Consider the following 17,603-nt stretch of genomic DNA (forward strand, 5'->3'; position numbering starts at 1 on the left):
TAAAGGGCCCATATTGTGTAAATTTGTTTTACTATCAGTAATGACTTGAAGGGGCCAGTAGGGGGCCTCAACATGAACAAACAGTCACTGAGTCCGTTCTAAGAAATGTGTTCTTGAACCGTCTGGTTCTTCCTCCTCCCTATGATGTCATATGGGATCGCACTGGTCTCTCAGCCCCACCCAGCCGGTACCAGTGCAGCCTCCTCACCTCACCCCCCCTCTCCAGCACCACCGCCTGAACGCGACACCAAGCAGACTGGCTGTGTTCAGGACGAGGTAACGCAGACATTACTCATGACTGTCCTGCTAAGAGGTGGACAGACATGAGGACGGTGTCCCTTCCGGTCAGAAACATCCGGTTGTAAGGTCTGTGAACATGTGGCTGGTTTTCTACAGATGTAAACAAACAAACATCCAAATGAACAAGCTCAGCTGTGTTGTGTTTACCAGAGAGATCAGCGTGCCAGAGAGAGACGGGTGATAGGCCCGGTCGCTTGTCACTCAAAGGGCAGTCAGCCAATCAGGCTCATGCTGGAGGAGGGGCCCATACACACTGAAACAGCCTGTCCTCTCTGCAGCTCCAGAGAGGACAGCAGAGAGGACAGGAGAGAGGACAGCAGAGAGGACAGCAGAGAGGACAGGAGAGAGGACAGGAGAGAGGACAGCAGAGAGGACAGGGAGTGAGGACAGGAGAGAGGACAGGAGAGAGGACAGGGAGTGAGGACAGCAGAGAGGACAGCAGAGAGGACAGCAGAGAGGACAGGGAGTGAGGACAGGAGAGAGGACAGGAGAGAGGACAGGGAGAGAGGACAGCAGAGAGGACAGGAGAGAGGACAGGAGAGAGGACAGCAGAGAGGACAGGAGAGAGGAAAGGAGAGAGGACAGGAGAGAGGACAGCAGAGAGGACAGCAGAGAGGACAGGAGAGAGGACAGGAGAGAGGACAGGAGAGAGGACAGGAGAGAGGACAGCAGAGAGGACAGGAGAGAGGACAGCAGAGAGGACAGGAGAGAGGACAGCAGAGAGGACAGCAGAGAGGACAGGAGAGAGGACAGCAGAGAGGACAGGAGAGAGGACAGCAGAGAGGACAGCAGAGAGGACAGGAGAGAGGACAGGAGAGAGGACAGGAGAGAGGACATCCAACACCTCAAATTAAATCACAGAAAGCTGTAAAACATGGGTCTTTAATACTTTAACGTTTGAGCAAAATAAAAATGTATTTAGATTTTAGTTCATCTGTAATGTTCAAACTTAAGGAAAATAAATTCACTAATACCGGTAAATGTGAAATGTTAAACATGACGTTTCCGGACTAAGGCAGAAGTCTCTTTATAAAAATGTATCATTATTATAAAATCGTCTTTTACTTTGAAGTGCTCCATCGGAAGTGCTCTCCATATTTTGTTGGTTTTGAGGATCGAACATCAAGAAACACAGACAGACAGAGAGACAGACAGAGACACAGACAGAGAGAGAGACAGACATACAGAGAGACAGGCAGACATAGATACACAGACAGACAGAGAGACAGACAGAGAGACAGAGCGAGAGGCAGACAGAGAGATAGACAGACAGACAGACAGGCAGACAGAAAGAGAGACACAGACATACAGAGAGACAGGCAAGTGAGGGCCACACCACTCCACCTCATGAGGGCCACGCACCTCCACAAGGTTAGAGACACAGATAGAGAAAGTGAGACACAGAAAGAGGGAGAGAGACTCAGACAGACAGACAGACAGACAGACAGAGAGACAGACAGAGAGACAGACAGACAGACAGAAAGAGACACAGACAGACAGAGAGACAGGCAGACAGAGAGACAGACAGACAGAAAGAGAGAGAGAGACAGAGAGACAGACAGAGAGACAGATGGGGAGAGGGTGGAGGTACATCCTGATGATAATGACAGATTGATTGTGTTCAGTGACGAACTATCAATTAGGGGCGGACTTTTTTAAATTAATTAATTAATTAATTTGGTAGGAATGGAATCTAAGATAAGTTGGTTTAGAACATGAGATTATTTTGGACTATAATTATTATTGTCAACTTGAATATTAAAGTAACAGTTGTATCTGTTTTTCGGACTAAGTTTGATTATTGATCAGTGATGGATGTCAGTGATTAGTCATCAGTCGTAGTTTTATAAAATGTTGAACTGCTCCTTTAAAAATCCTCCGTCATCAGTGACATCATCAACCGTGCTGCCTGTGATTGGTGGGTTGGTTGTAACCGGCCCTCAGGTCGTCTTCTTCTTCTGCTCCATTAATCCTGTTCTCTGCTGCTCTCCTCCTCCGCCTCTGATTGGTGGCTGGAGGTCACGTGACTGCTGCTTCGGTTTGTTTTGTCCCGCAGATAAAAGCTTCCCCAGTGACGTGAGCACAGATAAAGAATTTCTGAGCTGCTGGATTCACTTTACAACTCTCTGACAAATATTTAGAGGATTGTATTTTGAAAGGTTCGTTTTCGTACATTACTCAGGTTTTATATGTACATTTAATCAGCTGTGTTTTATTTTGTACATTTGCTAATTTGTTATAATGTAGTTTGTTCAGTAATTGTGTAGAAAAATACTTTGTTATTAGATTATTATTCTAAATTTATTCACAGAAACTGAATTTTGTGTTTTTATATTTTCAACTTCTTTGTTTATTTTAAATGGTCTTAGAAATATTTTATAATTTAATTTTCAATTCATGTTAAAAAGATAGTAAAAACGTATGTATTTTTATATCAACTGAATTTCAGATTTATATGGATAATATTCTCTTGAATTAGAAAAGCTAGTTTTCTGTATTTCTGTCTATTTTTTAAATATTTGCATTTAACAAGATTTAGATTTGAGTTAAAAAATATTGTTTTTTAATGTTTTTTTAAATATATAATCACTTAAATTAATTGTCACTTAGTTACCACATAGTTGTAACATCAGGTTCAGCCAATCAACAGAACAGAAACAGCTCCTCGTCACATCAGCGGGCGACAACGCCGCCGCCACCGGAGACGCAAAGCCCGGCGGATGGAGAAGGTAAATAGACACACACAGCTACACACAGCTACACACAGACACACACAGCTACACACAGACACACACACAGACCATTACACACTTGCTTGTAACTGAAACTCTTCTGTCTTCAAATGGCTGTGTGTTAATTCACCTTCACTGTCTCTCTGTCTCTCTCCACCTGTCTGTCTGTCAGTCTGTCTCTCTCAGCAGTCTCACTGACTCGACCATGTCCCTCCACATCATCACTGTGTCTCTGAACATGGGTGAGTGACGAGGTCCGGTCTGCTCCTCACCGGGTGACAGTTAACCAGGTGACAGTTAACCAGGTGACAGTTAACCAGCTGATATTTAACCAGGTGACAGTTAACCAGGTGACATTTAACCAGGTAACATTTAACCAGGTGACATTTAACCAGGTGACAGTTAACCAGGTGACATTTAACCAGGTAACATTTAACCAGGTGACATTTAACCAGGTAACATTTAACCAGGTGACATTTAACCAGGTAACATTTAACCAGGTGACATTTAACCAGGTAACATTTAACCAGGTGACAGTTAACCAGGTGACAGTTAACCAGGTGACATTTAACCAGGTGACATTTAACCAGGTGACATTTAACCAGGTAACATTTAACCAGGTGACATTTAACCAGGTAACATTTAACCAGGTGACATTTAACCAGGTAACATTTAACCAGGTGACAGTTAACCAGGTGACAGTTAACCAGGTGACATTTAACCAGGTGACATTTAACCAGGTGACATTTAACCAGGTAACATTTAACCAGCTGATATTTAACCAGGTGACAGTTAACCAGGTGACAGTTAACCAGCTGATATTTAACCAGCTGATATTTAACCAGGTGACAGTTAACCAGGTGACAGTTAACCAGGTGACAGTTAACCAGGTAACATTTAACCAGGTGACAGTTAACCAGGTGACAGTTAACCAGGTGACAGTTAACCAGGTGACATTTAACCAGGTGACAGTTAACAAGGTGACAGTTAACCAGGTGACAGTTAACCAGGTAACATTTAACCAGGTGACAGTTAACCAGGTGACAGTTAACCAGGTAACATTTAACCAGGTGACAGTTAACCAGCTGATATTTAACCAGCTGATATTTAACCAGGTGACAGTTAACCAGGTGACAGTTAACCAGCTGATATTTAACCAGGTGACAGTTAACCAGCTGATATTTAACCAGGTGACAGTTAACCAGGTAACATTTAACCAGGTGACAGTTAACCAGCTGATATTTAACCAGGTGACAGTTAACCAGGTGACAGTTAACCAGCTGATATTTAACCAGCTGATATTTAACCAGGTGACAGTTAACCAGGTGACATTTAACCAGGTGACAGTTAACCAGGTGACAGTTAACCAGCTGATATTTAACCAGGTGACAGTTAACCAGGTGACAGTTAACCAGCTGATATTTAACCAGGTGACAGTTAACCAGCTGATATTTAACCAGGTGACAGTTAACCAGGTAACATTTAACCAGGTGACAGTTAACCAGCTGATATTTAACCAGGTGACATTTAACCAGGTAACATTTAACCAGGTGACATTTAACCAGGTGACAGTTAACCAGGTGACAGTTAACCAGCTGATATTTAACCAGGTGACAGTTAACCAGGTAACATTTAACCAGGTGACAGTTAACCAGCTGATATTTAACCAGGTGACAGTTAACCAGGGGACATTTAACCAGGTAACATTTAACCAGGTGACATTTAACCAGGTAACATTTAACCAGGGGACATTTAACCAGGTGACAGTTAACCAGGTGACATTTAACCAGGTGACATTTAACCAGATGACATTTAACCAGATGACATTTAACCAGGTAACATTTAACCAGCTGATATTTAACCAGGTGACAGTTAACCAGGTAACATTTAACCAGGTAACATTTAACCAGGTGACATTTAACCAGCTGATATTTAACCAGGTGACAGTTAACCAGGTGACATTTAACCAGGTGACATTTAACCAGGTGACATTTAACCAGGTGACATTTAACCAGGTGACATTTAACCAGGTAACATTTAACCAGGTAACATTTAACCAGGTAACATTTAACCAGGTAACACTTGACCAGGTGACATTTAACCATGTGACATTTAACCAGGTAACATTTAACCAGGTAACACTTGACCAGGTGACATTTAACCATGTGACATTTAACCAGGTGACATTTAACCAGGTAACACTTGACCAGGTGACATTTAACCATGTGACATTTAACCAGGTGACATTTAACCAGGTAACACTTGACCAGGTGACAGTTAACCAGGTGACATTTAACCAGGTGACATTTAACCAGGTGACATTTAACCAGGTAACATTTAACCAGGTAACATTTAACCAGGTAACACTTGACCAGGTGACATTTAACCATGTGACATTTAACCAGGTAACATTTAACCAGCTGATATTTAACCAGGTGACAGTTAACCAGATGACAGTTAACCAGGTGACATTTAACCAGCTGATATTTAACCAGGTAACATTTTACCAGGTGACATTTAACCAGCTGATATTTAACCAGGTGACAGTTAACCAGCTGACATTTAACCAGGTGACATTTAACCATGTGACATTTAACCAGGTGACATTTAACCAGGTGACATTTAACCAGGTAACATTTAACCAGATGACATTTAACCAGGTAACATTTAACCAGGTGACATTTAACCAGGTGACATTTAACCAGGTAACATTTAACCAGATGACATTTAACCAGGTAACATTTAACCAGGTAACATTTAACCAGGTGACAGTTAACAATGTGACATTTAACCAGGTAACATTTAACCAGGTAACACTTGACCAGGTAACATTTAACCAGGTAACATTTAACCAGGTAACATTTAACCAGGTAACACTTGACCAGGTGACATTTAACCAGGTAACATTTAACCAGGTGACATTTAACCAGGTAACATTTAACCAGGTGACATTTAACCAGTTAACATTTAACCAGGTAATCAGATACTATGCAACCAGGTCACCAGGTTACTAGTTAAGCAGTTAATCCAGTATTTTGAAACTGATTGTCTTTGTTTACTTCATGTCACAGAGTTTTGAATATGAGAAGACACCTGCTGGTTATGTCAGGAAAAGCGATGTTAACGTAAATAATAATGATCACATTACCAAAAAAACAAGAGACACAAGAAATGATTGAGTTTGTGTTTAACATGAAAGTTAAGGTGTCTGTCTCCACCTGTCTCCACCTGTCTCCACCTGTCTCCACCCGTCTCCACCTGTCTCCCTCTCAGAGAGGTATAACTCCCTTGGCGTCAGTATAGTGGGTCAAAGTTACGAACGAGGAGACGGAGGAATTTATGTCGGCTCCATCCTGAAAGGAGGAGCAGTCGCAGCGGAGGGACGCATCGAGCCTGGAGACATGTTACTGCAGGTACTACTACTACTGTAGCATTACAACTGAAGTAATACTATTACTTTAATACTGTAATAGTACTTCTACAGTCCTCTGTAGTACTGTTAAACTACTGCAGTTATCTCATAAGCTGTTTTCAGACATGAGCTCTAGATAAAATCCAGAGCTTCTCCAGAGTTTGTGTTTCACAGCTGAACAACTCAGCATCAGATCCTCCTCATGGTTCAGGTGAGAGGTGGAGCTGCCGGCAGAGGTCATGTGATCATGTTCACATCAACTGCCCCCCCCCCCCTCCCCACACTCACTCTGTGAATCAGTGGAGGATCCTCTGCTGTTCACACTGCTCCTGGATCTAGACTTTATACAGGAGGAGGAGGACAGGCTGAGTGTGATCCTCCAGAGAAGATCCAGAGAACTGAGGAGCTCAGGTCTGGAAGCTGCTATACTGTAGTACTGTACCACTGTAGTATTGTAATACCGCACTACTATTGATTGTACTAATGGTAACATAAGCAGTTTGTTGTGTTTAAGGTGAATGACATCAACTTTGAAAACATGTGTAACGACGATGCCGTTCGAGTCCTGAGAGACGTCGTCCACAAACCAGGGTCAGAACATTCTACTTCCTCCATAAGTCAAAGTCAACTTTATTACAACTTTTAACAGGACACAGACGGGACTGAAATCTTGTTTCTCTCTGATCTATGGTGTAAATTTTAGTGGACGGAACATTTCAGTACTCAACACAAAAATACTTCATGGAAAGTAATGTAATGTACATCCACAGGATGTAGTAAGTAGGGGCCTGAGCACACACCCGTGGGGCCCCTGTGCTCAGTGTGATGGAGCCGATCCTCAGCTGCTGAGGGACGATCAACTTCATATGAGTCTTACTGGTCCAGGTGTACTCCTGGAGTACTCCTGTAGTACTCCTGTAGTACTCCAGTAGTACTCCTGTAGGTCAGTGTGTTGGGTGTGTGAAAATGGACAGAAGAAGCAACGTCAGCTGCTGGTAGACAACTGGGTATCAAACTAGTGCAGATGACTTTCAATCAAACATGTCACCAACTTTGTTCTAACTCAAACTACTGCTCTGGAGAGACGTCATCCACAAACCAGGGTCAGACACACTGTGCAACTGTCCCTGTCTTCACCCCCTGTCTGTCTTCAACACCTGTCTGTCTTCACCACCTGTCTGTCTTCACCCCCTGTCTGTCTTCACCACCTGTCTGTCTTCAACACCTGTCTGTCTTCACCACCTGTCTGTCTTCACCACCTGTCTGTCTTCAACACCTGTCTGTCTTCACCACCTGTCTGTCTTCACCACCTGTCTGTCTTCAACACCTGTCTGTCTTCACCCCCTGTCTGTCTTCAACACCTGTCTGTCTTCACCACCTGTCTGTCTTCACCCCCTGTCTGTCTTCACCACCTGTCTGTCTTCAACACCTGTCTGTCTTCACCACCTGTCTGTCTTCACCACCTGTCTGTCTTCACCCCCTGTCTGTCTTCACCACCTGTCTGTCTTCAACACCTGTCTGTCTTCACCACCTGTCTGTCTTCAACACCTGTCTGTCTTCACCACCTGTCTGTCTTCACCACCTGTCTGTCTTCAACACCTGTCTGTCTTCACCACCTGTCTGTCTTCAACACCTGTCTGTCTTCACCACCTGTCTGTCTTCACCCCCTGTCTGTCTTCACCACCTGTCTGTCTTCACCACCTGTCTGTCTTCAACACCTGTCTGTCTTCACCACCTGTCTGTCTTCAACACCTGTCTGTCTTCACCACCTGTCTGTCTTCACCCCCTGTCTGTCTTCACCACCTGTCTGTCTTCACCCCCTGTCTGTCTTCACCACCTGTCTGTCTTCACCACCTGTCTGTCTTCAACACCTGTCTGTCTTCACCACCTGTCTGTCTTCACCACCTGTCTGTCTTCAACACCTGTCTGTCTTCAACACCTGTCTGTCTTCACCACCTGTCTGTCTTCAACACCTGTCTGTCTTCACCACCTGTCTGTCTTCACCCCCTGTCTGTCTTCACCACCTGTCTGTCTTCACCACCTGTCTGTCTTCAACACCTGTCTGTCTTCACCACCTGTCTGTCTTCAACACCTGTCTGTCTTCACCACCTGTCTGTCTTCACCCCCTGTCTGTCTTCACCACCTGTCTGTCTTCACCCCCTGTCTGTCTTCACCACCTGTCTGTCTTCAACACCTGTCTGTCTTCACCACCTGTCTGTCTTCACCACCTGTCTGTCTTCACCACCTGTCTGTCTTCAACACCTGTCTGTCTTCACCACCTGTCTGTCTTCAACACCTGTCTGTCTTCACCACCTGTCTGTCTTCACCCCCTGTCTGTCTTCACCACCTGTCTGTCTTCACCACCTGTCTGTCTTCAACACCTGTCTGTCTTCACCACCTGTCTGTCTTCACCACCTGTCTGTCTTCAACACCTGTCTGTCTTCACCACCTGTCTGTCTTCAACACCTGTCTGTCTTCACCACCTGTCTGTCTTCACCCCCTGTCTGTCTTCACCACCTGTCTGTCTTCACCCCCTGTCTGTCTTCACCACCTGTCTGTCTTCACCACCTGTCTGTCTTCACCACCTGTCTGTCTTCAACACCTGTCTGTCTTCACCACCTGTCTGTCTTCACCCCCTGTCTGTCTTCACCACCTGTCTGTCTTCACCACCTGTCTGTCTTCAGTGCAGTGACGTTGACTGTAGCCAAATGTTGGGATTCGAACCCTCGGAGCTGCTTCCCGTTGCCGAGAAGTGAGTGACCAATAGAAGAGTTCACTTTACTTTATCATGTTAGTAACATATCATCATAGAAATTGTGTGATTTATTAAAATGACGTTAATGTCCGTCATTCTTTAACTGAAGGTGAACCTGTCCGCCCCATCGACCCCGCTGCCTGGGTGTCTCACACCGCCGCCATGACGGGGAAGCTCCTCCCACACTATGGTCAGACTCCCATCAGCCACTGCAGCACCTGCCCACCTTTCCATCCATGACCTCAACAGTCATCTGCTGGTGTTTCCTCAGGCGTCAATGAAGAACACCACCTCAGCATCCACAGTGACATCACAGATGTTGTCAAGGCCATGACTGATCCAGAGTCAGGCCTGGAGGTTCGGGACAGGATGTGGTTGAAGATCACGATCCCTAATGCGTTCATCGGTGAGAGCGGGTGTGAGCAGCAGAAAACGCTCGGCACCGAACCATGAAGATAACTTACCTTCTGTTTATCTTCGGTGTGTTCAGGGTCCGATGTGGTCGACTGGCTCCTCTGCAACGTGGACGGTTTGACTGAGCGCCGCCAAACCAGGAAGTACGCAGGCAACTTGCTGAAGGCCGGATTCATCAGAAACACCATCAACAAGGTCACGTTCTCCGAGCAGTGCTACTACGTGTTCGGAGATGTCTGCGGTGGTGAGGACTCACACAAACATTAAAGCAAGAAGTCTCTGAAGCTGCAGTTCTTCTCCTGACCACAAGATGATGATAAAAAGTCAAACAAATTCAGAATCATCCCAAACCCTGATGTTTAATTATTTCCATTTGTTTGTGTCAAATGGTTCGGGGGTCTGGTCTCAGGTAGCAGGTCTAAGGTTCAGGTCTTTGGTAGATGGTCTTAGGTCTCTGGTAGCTGATCTCAGGTCTTTGGTAGCTGGTGTCTGGTTGCTGTTTTTTGGTGGCTGGTCTCAGGTTCTGGTCTCTGGTCTCAGGTTTCTTGTTGCTGGTCTCTAGTTCAGGTCTAACCTGCACTCTGGTGCCCCGTGTCTTTCAGGTCTGGGTCTGATGTCTCTACTGGATCATGTCTCCAGTCAAGGAGGAGGATCAGAGTTTGACCCTCCAGGTTCTGGACCCCAGTGGCCTCCAGCCTTCCCCTACCTGTCCCCCATCATTCCTCACCCCTACAGCTGTCCTCACCCCCCCAACCAGCTGCCGGCCTGGGAGGGAGGAAGTCGCCACAGTGAAGGTGAGAAAGTGTTTCCTGTTCTGATCACTCGTTAATAAGCCCATCACAGATCCATAGAAATATACTTCCTGTCCATGTGTGACCGAACAGGAAGCAGTGAATCAAGCTGCAGTGATGGTCTGAAGGAGGGAGGAGCCAGCCAATCACAGCTTACCAAACAACTCGTTAAGGAGTTTGCCAACGACAACAGGGCCCGGCCAACCCTGTCCTCCATTTCTGGTCTCCATAGCAACAAATACCCAAAGGACTCCCCCCCGTCTCCCGATCGAAGACAAAACGTGTCCTCGGTCTCACAGCCCCTCCAGCTCGCCATGGGAAACCCCGGTGATTACTTTGCAGATGTAATGTGACTCCCTCCCACGACTCCGCCCCCTGTTACCTGATGTCACTGTTTGTCTTTCACTCCTAACATGAATATATTATGATGTCACAGCTGTCTGTACATTCTGCTTCATTATAAAATCTCAGCCTTCCTGTGTGGAACTTCCTGTCGCCGTCTTTCCAAAATAAAGCTCAGGACAAATCTTTAGGTTTTTTCATTACAAAACTTCTATTAAGTTTTCAGGTTGTCATGGTCCCATTGCCGTGAACTTGATAACTGAAGAACTCCTCTAAAGAATATCTTCAAAATCCCTCAGGTCCCTGTGAACCTTAGCAGCGTCTGTAGAGAGGATAACTTCATCCGGGCCGCTCCCCTGGACCCTGCTCACCTGATGCAGACCGTTTGAGGTTCAGTCCTGGTCCACAGACTTCAGGGGGACCAGTCGTCTGTGAAGTTAGACACAGGAAGTCTGCTGAAGTTTTGTTGAATAATTTGCTTCATGTTTGAATTAGTGTCTGAATTCCCTTTTTTTTAAAAATCATTTCTGAGCATCTGATATTTTTAACCAGGAAGACAAATTAAGATAAGACCCGCCCTACCTGGCCTCGGATTGGCTTTCTCCGATATTCAATCAATCAATCACATTTTATTTGTATAGCCCATGTTCACAATTCCTAGTTCGTCTCATTGGACTTTAACCCGGTGAGACATCCTTAGTTGTTAAGCCTCCAGAGTCAAACCACTAAAACCTATGAAGAGGGTAAAGAACGTATGACCTCAGGATGGTTTCTTAGTCTCATCCTAACTAACAATCAGCGGCCGAGTAATGCGCCCGAGCTTTAGAGGACAGAAAACTCTGTTGTAGACTGCTGCGAACAGCGCCCTCTGCCGGCTCAGGCACCGGCTGCAGCGCCGACATCTTGACTCTGAGGAGCCGAGTCACGGTCAAACGGGATGGAGCCGCGGCGCCCGGTGTCCTGGAGGACAGCACCGGGGGACAGCACCCGAGGACCGCCGGTGTCCCGGAGGACAGCACCGGGGGACAGCACCCGAGGACCGCCGGTGTCCTGGAGGACAGCACCGGAGGACAGCACCAGAGGACCGCCGGTGTCCCGGAGGACAGCACCAGAGGACCGCCGGTGTCCTGGAGGACAGCACCGGTGTCCCAGGGTCTGTCCGCAGCGGAGACGTTAGCAGGTGATGCTACCAACATCATCAGGTATTAATCGATGATCGATAACTGATCACTGTGGTTAATCTGTGCTGAGTCATCGAAACTGGTTGTTAAACTCACCGATTTCTGCATCTCAACGGACGTGACTGGGCGGTTTAAGTAGCACCATTAAAACTTTAATTATTACGTAACACGCGATGCACAGTTATTGTTCGTGATGCCGAAGGCTCCGTCAGAGTCCCGGTCACCGGCTGGTTTGAACCCTCACACCGGGTTCACGTGTATCTGCGTCAAAGCAACTAATCAAATTAAAGTCTGAGAATTTTAATTGGAGTTCGGAGCGTGTCCATCAAAACGGCTTGATGAGCCTCCTGTTATCTGTGTATAGGAGGAGCAGCTGCTAAGCTAACATGCTAACATGCAGTTAATCTGGTCATTTAACATTAAACAAATGTATATATAAAACTATATAGGAAACTATTGAAGCAGAAATGAACAGAAATTATAATATAATGTATAAAATATCTGTAAATTAAGTTTGACTGTTTCTGTTCATAGAAAATATTTCCTCAACAAGTAGAATTAAGAAAAAAAATAAAATAAAAAATATATACTACAAAACTATATCCTCGTGACTAAAGTCAGACACCGTCAGAGACTGACTCACACAGACAGAGAACGACAGACACTAATGGTCACTGGGGTCCAGAACCTGGTGGGTCACACTCTCATCCTCCTCCTGGACTGGAGACATGATCCAATAGAGACATCAGACCCAGACCTGAAAGTCAGAGAGGGCTCCTGGCGGATCCTGCCAGGAGCCTATGCTTGTCTCAAAGACGAAGCCTTGCTAGGACACACGTCCGGGACAGAGGAACTGAGGTTGGCTCATCAAATCAGTTCTGGTTCCTCCGTCCTGTGATCTCACTCTTCACACCAGCGTCTGACATCTGAAGACATGACCACGAAGTCCATCATTAAACCAACGTGGTGTCATAAATCCATCTGATGATTTCATTTGCATCATAACAAACTAGAAATTAGAATGTGTCACTTCCCGAGTACTCTGCTTCTCTCGGTCCTGCTAACCTTGTCCCGTCTCGTCCGTCCAGGAGTCCAGGGGTGTGTCCTGTTGATGTCCTGTTGATGTCCTGTTGATGTCCTGTTGATGTCCTGCATCATGAGCAGCAGCTCCGTCCTCCAGTCTCCAGCACACGTCATGTGACTGACAGCTGGCGCCATGCCAACGCTCTGCTGACAGATAAGCGAGGAGAAGATTGATCCTGCGAGCGGCCGGTAAACAGGAAGTGATGTCACCTCCGGACACCGCTGATGTGCTACTCTTCTGTGGTTTTTTTAGGTTTTGATTTTTGTAAACGTTGGATGAGAAAATCAAAAGCTAAAGAAAATACAGAGCAGACGGAAGACGACCAAAGATTTAAACACCTTCATCACCTGCTCACCTTCATCACCTTCTCACCTTCATCACCTGCTCACCTTCATCACCTGATCACCTTCATCACCTGTTCACCTTCATCTCCTTCTCACCTTCATCACCTTCTCACCTTCATCACCTGCTCACCTTCATCACCTGTTCACCTTCATCTCCTTCTCACCTTCATCACCTTCTCACCTTCATCACCTGCTCACCTTCATCACCTGTTCTCCTGCTCACCTTCATCACCTGTTCACCTTCATCACCTGCTCACCTTCATCACCTGCTCACCTTCATCACCTGATCACCTTCATCACCTGCTCACCTTCATCACCTGCTCACCTTCATCACCTTCTCACCTTCATCACCTGCTCACCTTCATCACCTGCTCACCTTCATCACCTGCTCACCTTCATCACCAGCTCACCTTCTCACCTTCATCACCTGCTCACCTTCATCACCTGCTCACCTTCATCACCTGCTCACCTTCATCACCTGCTCACCTTCATCACCTTCATCACCTGATCACCTTCATCACCTGCTCACCTTCATCACCTGTTCACCTTCATCACCTGCTCACCTTCATCACCTGTTCACCTTCATCACCTGTTCACCTGTTCACCTTCATCACCTGCTCACCTTCATCACCTTCATCACCTGATCACCTTCATCACCTGCTCACCTTCATCACCTGTTCACCTTCATCACCTGCTCACCTTCATCACCTGTTCACCTTCATCACCTGTTCACCTTCATCACCTGCTCACCTTCATCAACTGTTCACTCTCATCACCTGCTCACCTTCATCACCTGTTCACCTTCATCTCCTTCTCACCTTCATCACCTTCTCACCTTCATCACCTGCTCACCTTCATCACCTGTTCACCTTCATCTCCTTCTCACCTTCATCACCTTCTCACCTTCATCACCTGCTCACCTTCATCACCTGTTCTCCTGCTCACCTTCATCACCTGTTCACCTTCATCACCTGCTCACCTTCATCACCTGCTCACCTTCATCACCTGATCACCTTCATCACCTGTTCACCTTCATCACCTGTTCTCCTGCTCACCTTCATCACCTGTTCACCTTAATCACCTGATCACCTTCATCACCTTCTCACCTTCATCACCTGTTCACCTTCATCACCTGTTCACCTTCATCACCTGCTCACCTTCATCACCTGCTCACCTTCATCACATGTTCACCTGTTCACCTTCATCACCTTCTCACCTTCATCACCTGTTCACCTTCATCACCTGTTCACCTTCATCACCTGCTCACCTTCATCACCTGTTCACTCTCATCACCTGCTCACCTTCATCACCTGTTCACCTGCTCACCTTCATCACCTGTGGTGTACATTGAACAGCCAATCAGATTCCAGAACACACTGTGTCTGATGATTGGATCTGTGATTGTTTACTTTTTAAAATCATGTTTCCTCAGTAAAATGTTTTCCTCTGATTCTGATCTTGTTTCATTTGTAAAGAAAAGTTCTGTGGATTTTGATATTTGTGATTTCATTCATCTCTAATAAAAACAAACCAGATTGTTTATGATCACTATTAATACCGTGTGTTTTATTGTAGAATAAAGTGTTGGTTCGTTCATCAGGGACGAGGATCTGTCTTAGAGACCTGGACCTGAACTACGAAGCGGATCTGTGGTCATCAGGGACTTCAGGTTCCTAAGAGGCTTGGTACTTGTTGTCCTGGTAATCACCATGTTAACCCAACCTGAGCATCTGACCTGCTCCAGGTTCAGGTGGAGATAAGAGATCAAACAGTCTGAAGCTCCGCCCATTGACCAGCCCTTCCTTTGAACCATGACATCATGCTCTTAGAGGATCTGTGGACCTGGTGTGGATCGAGTCTCTGAGGAGGACCAGGGTCTTCAGAGACACATCCTCTGAGGAGTTTCTGAAGATCTAGATTCTCCTCAGAGGAAGAACCTCTCTCAGCTGCTGCAGCCCAACAGAACCAGCCTGACCAGTAAAGTGCTCCCAGTACCACAGACTGCAGCTGCTTCACTTACTGGTACTGATGTACTGGGAGTGTTAGTGGAGGAGAACCTACTTTAATACTTTGATCCTTCAAGGAGCTTCATCCTGTGAAATTATATAATTAAATACTAAACATTATAGAGTGAACATCATGGAAGGCTCCTTCACTTCCACACGTCTTGTTGACTCAACAAGACTTCACGGGTTAAGTCAACTCAGCATCACGTGACCACTAAGTCTTGATGGGTTTGTTGGGTTCAGTTGATAACTGATCCTGGGTAAGTTGAGCTCACTTTGCCGTACAGACCTGGTCCTGAGAGTCAGAACTGAGGGACACAGCAGCTCTCAGTGTGTGTGGATGGACAGATGAATGGATGGAGGTGTAATTAAATCCTCGTCCCTCAGCTCCGTCTGAAAGTTTGTCTCCTCCTCCGTTTCTGAGCGACATATCACCAGGAGCCCGGCACTCTGGACTCTGAGTCGTCCCCCCCCGGGCCCCGGGGCCTTCAGCCAGAAACACAGAGGCATTGTGGGATTCTGAGAAAAGAGAGGTCGAAGGTCAATTCATTCTTAATGTGTGTATTTGTTTGGTCCGTGTCCCATATGCTACCATGGAGGAGTCTGAGTTGATGACCTATACTACAGCCAGCCACCAGGGGAAGATCCAGATATCGGTTTTAACTCTTCGGAGCCATCATGCCAAACTTTATTCTGATATTTATTCTGATCAGAGTTTTTTCAGTTACTCAGATGGTCCTGGTCTCTGATGGTCCTGGTCTCAGTTGGTCCTGGTCTCTGATGGTCCTGGTCTCAGTTAGTCCTGGTCTCATTGTCCTGGTCTCTGATGGTCCTGGCCTTGTCTCTGATGGACCTGGTCTCAGTTGGTCCTGGTCTCTGATGTTCCTTGTCTCTGATGGTCTTGGTCTCAGATGATCCTGGTCTCAGTTGGTCCTGGTCTCTGATGGTCCTGGTCTCTGATGGTCCTGATCTCTAATGGTCCTGGTCTCAGATGGTCCTGGTCTCAGATGGTCCTGGTCTTTCTAATCAAAATGATTGAAGTTGAACACAAGAAAATAGAAAATACTTCTCGTCATAGTTTTTATTATTTAAAACTTTCTTCTGTGTTTTTTAGATTGGACAGAAATCTCTTGTGTTTTATGGCTGAGACTCCAGGTCCAGAATATCTGGTCTAATCCAGACCAGATGTGTAGAACCTCAGGAATGTGTTAAAGAACAAAGAGGAACCAGTGGAACCGGTTCGGTCTGCTCTCGTGTTGACTCCTCAGGGTTCTCATGCGTGTTTGGACAGATGTTCTGAGAGGAGACAAGACAAACATCTGGACGGCTGATGCTGGGAAAACACCTCAGGGTGGCCCTACCTGTGGCAACACACCCTGAGGGGCCCCTGGGCCCCGGGCCCCTCAGGGGCACAAGCAGGTCTGAAAGTTTGTGAATCTTCAGCGGAGACTCTGATCCAGAACCTAAACCAGAATCAATCTGAATCAAGATCAACCTGACCCTGGTTCCTTCTGAACCTGGACCTGCTCATATCTGAAGCGAAAGGGTTAAACTGTGTGTAAACACACACGCACACACACACACACCTGACCCCGCCCCTCCGGAACAGAGACACTCCGGGAAGTTTCTTCAGTTCAGTTCGGAGCCGAACTCAGGGACCGGGTCCCGACTGCGATCCACCCGAGTCATCAGGTCCTGACTCAGAGGACAGAGGACACACGGACCCGGGACGGTTCGGGTCTTTTTTACTTTTTTCTCTCGCTCCGATCTGGCGCGCGGAGGTTTTACGCGTAACCAGGTCGGTTCCTTTGGACCGTGAATCCTGTGTAGGTTCTAATCCAGTTCTCATCATGGACCCGGTTCAGCTGCTGCTGCTGCTGCTGATGATGATGAAGGTGAGCTCTGATCTTTGTTCGTTTCTGAATCATCTAATGTTTAATTGAGTTCTGGATGAATCACGACGGGTTGACCTAAATGAATTCTGATCTGGTTCTGATTCTGGTTTCTTGATAATCTCCATTAGAAAAACAAGAAATAAGAAAAGACCAACTTGAGATAAAAAGAAAAACTTTAACAAATTTAAATGTTCAAACTTGTTTTACTAAACTTACAGATCAGTAAATAATAGATAAAACAATAGAAAACATGTTCCTCACATGTTCTGCAGGTTCTTGATGTGAGAACAAATGTCAGAGTCAGTGTCTCTGGACATTTTATGGAACTTTTCCTTCAGCCTCGTAGT

General features: G+C 46.1%; 2 protein-coding genes across 3 annotated transcripts in view; both read left to right on the forward strand.

Moving 5' to 3' along the window:
* The first annotated feature begins 144 nt into the window (after positions 1-144).
* On the forward strand, positions 145-10,919 carry LOC128440345 (segment polarity protein dishevelled homolog DVL-3). Its single transcript, XM_053423033.1, has 12 exons — positions 145-187; positions 350-366; positions 2,934-3,029; positions 3,205-3,274; positions 6,306-6,445; positions 6,959-7,035; positions 9,129-9,196; positions 9,309-9,389; positions 9,471-9,605; positions 9,690-9,857; positions 10,216-10,407; positions 10,498-10,919. The coding sequence occupies exons 1-12, from the start codon at positions 145-147 to the stop codon at positions 10,755-10,757; spliced, it is 1,347 nt and encodes a 448-aa protein (XP_053279008.1). The 3' UTR covers positions 10,758-10,919.
* Positions 10,920-16,959: 6,040 nt separating this feature from the next.
* Positions 16,960-17,603, forward strand: part of mmp23bb (matrix metallopeptidase 23bb) — a 5,463-nt gene continuing 4,819 nt past the window's right edge. For both annotated transcript variants that reach the window (XM_053423268.1, XM_053423269.1), the window contains exon 1: positions 16,960-17,256. In XM_053423268.1, the coding sequence (XP_053279243.1) occupies positions 17,212-17,256 (45 nt within the window). In that variant the 5' untranslated portion in view covers positions 16,960-17,211. The remainder of the gene's footprint in view (positions 17,257-17,603) is intronic.

Source organism: Pleuronectes platessa, chromosome 5, assembly GCF_947347685.1.
Source record: "Pleuronectes platessa chromosome 5, fPlePla1.1, whole genome shotgun sequence".
Taxonomy (NCBI): domain Eukaryota; kingdom Metazoa; phylum Chordata; class Actinopteri; order Pleuronectiformes; family Pleuronectidae; genus Pleuronectes; species Pleuronectes platessa.

Coding starts and splice junctions, on each gene's coding strand:
- LOC128440345 (XM_053423033.1), top strand. CDS start 145: ATGTCATATGGGATCGCACTGGTCTCTCAGCCCCACCCAGCCG. Junction 3,030..3,204: donor AAGCCCGGCGGATGGAGAAG/GTAAATAGACAC, acceptor TCTGTCTGTCAG/TCTGTCTCTCTCAGCAGTCT. Junction 9,390..9,470: donor GAAGCTCCTCCCACACTATG/GTCAGACTCCCA, acceptor GTGTTTCCTCAG/GCGTCAATGAAGAACACCAC.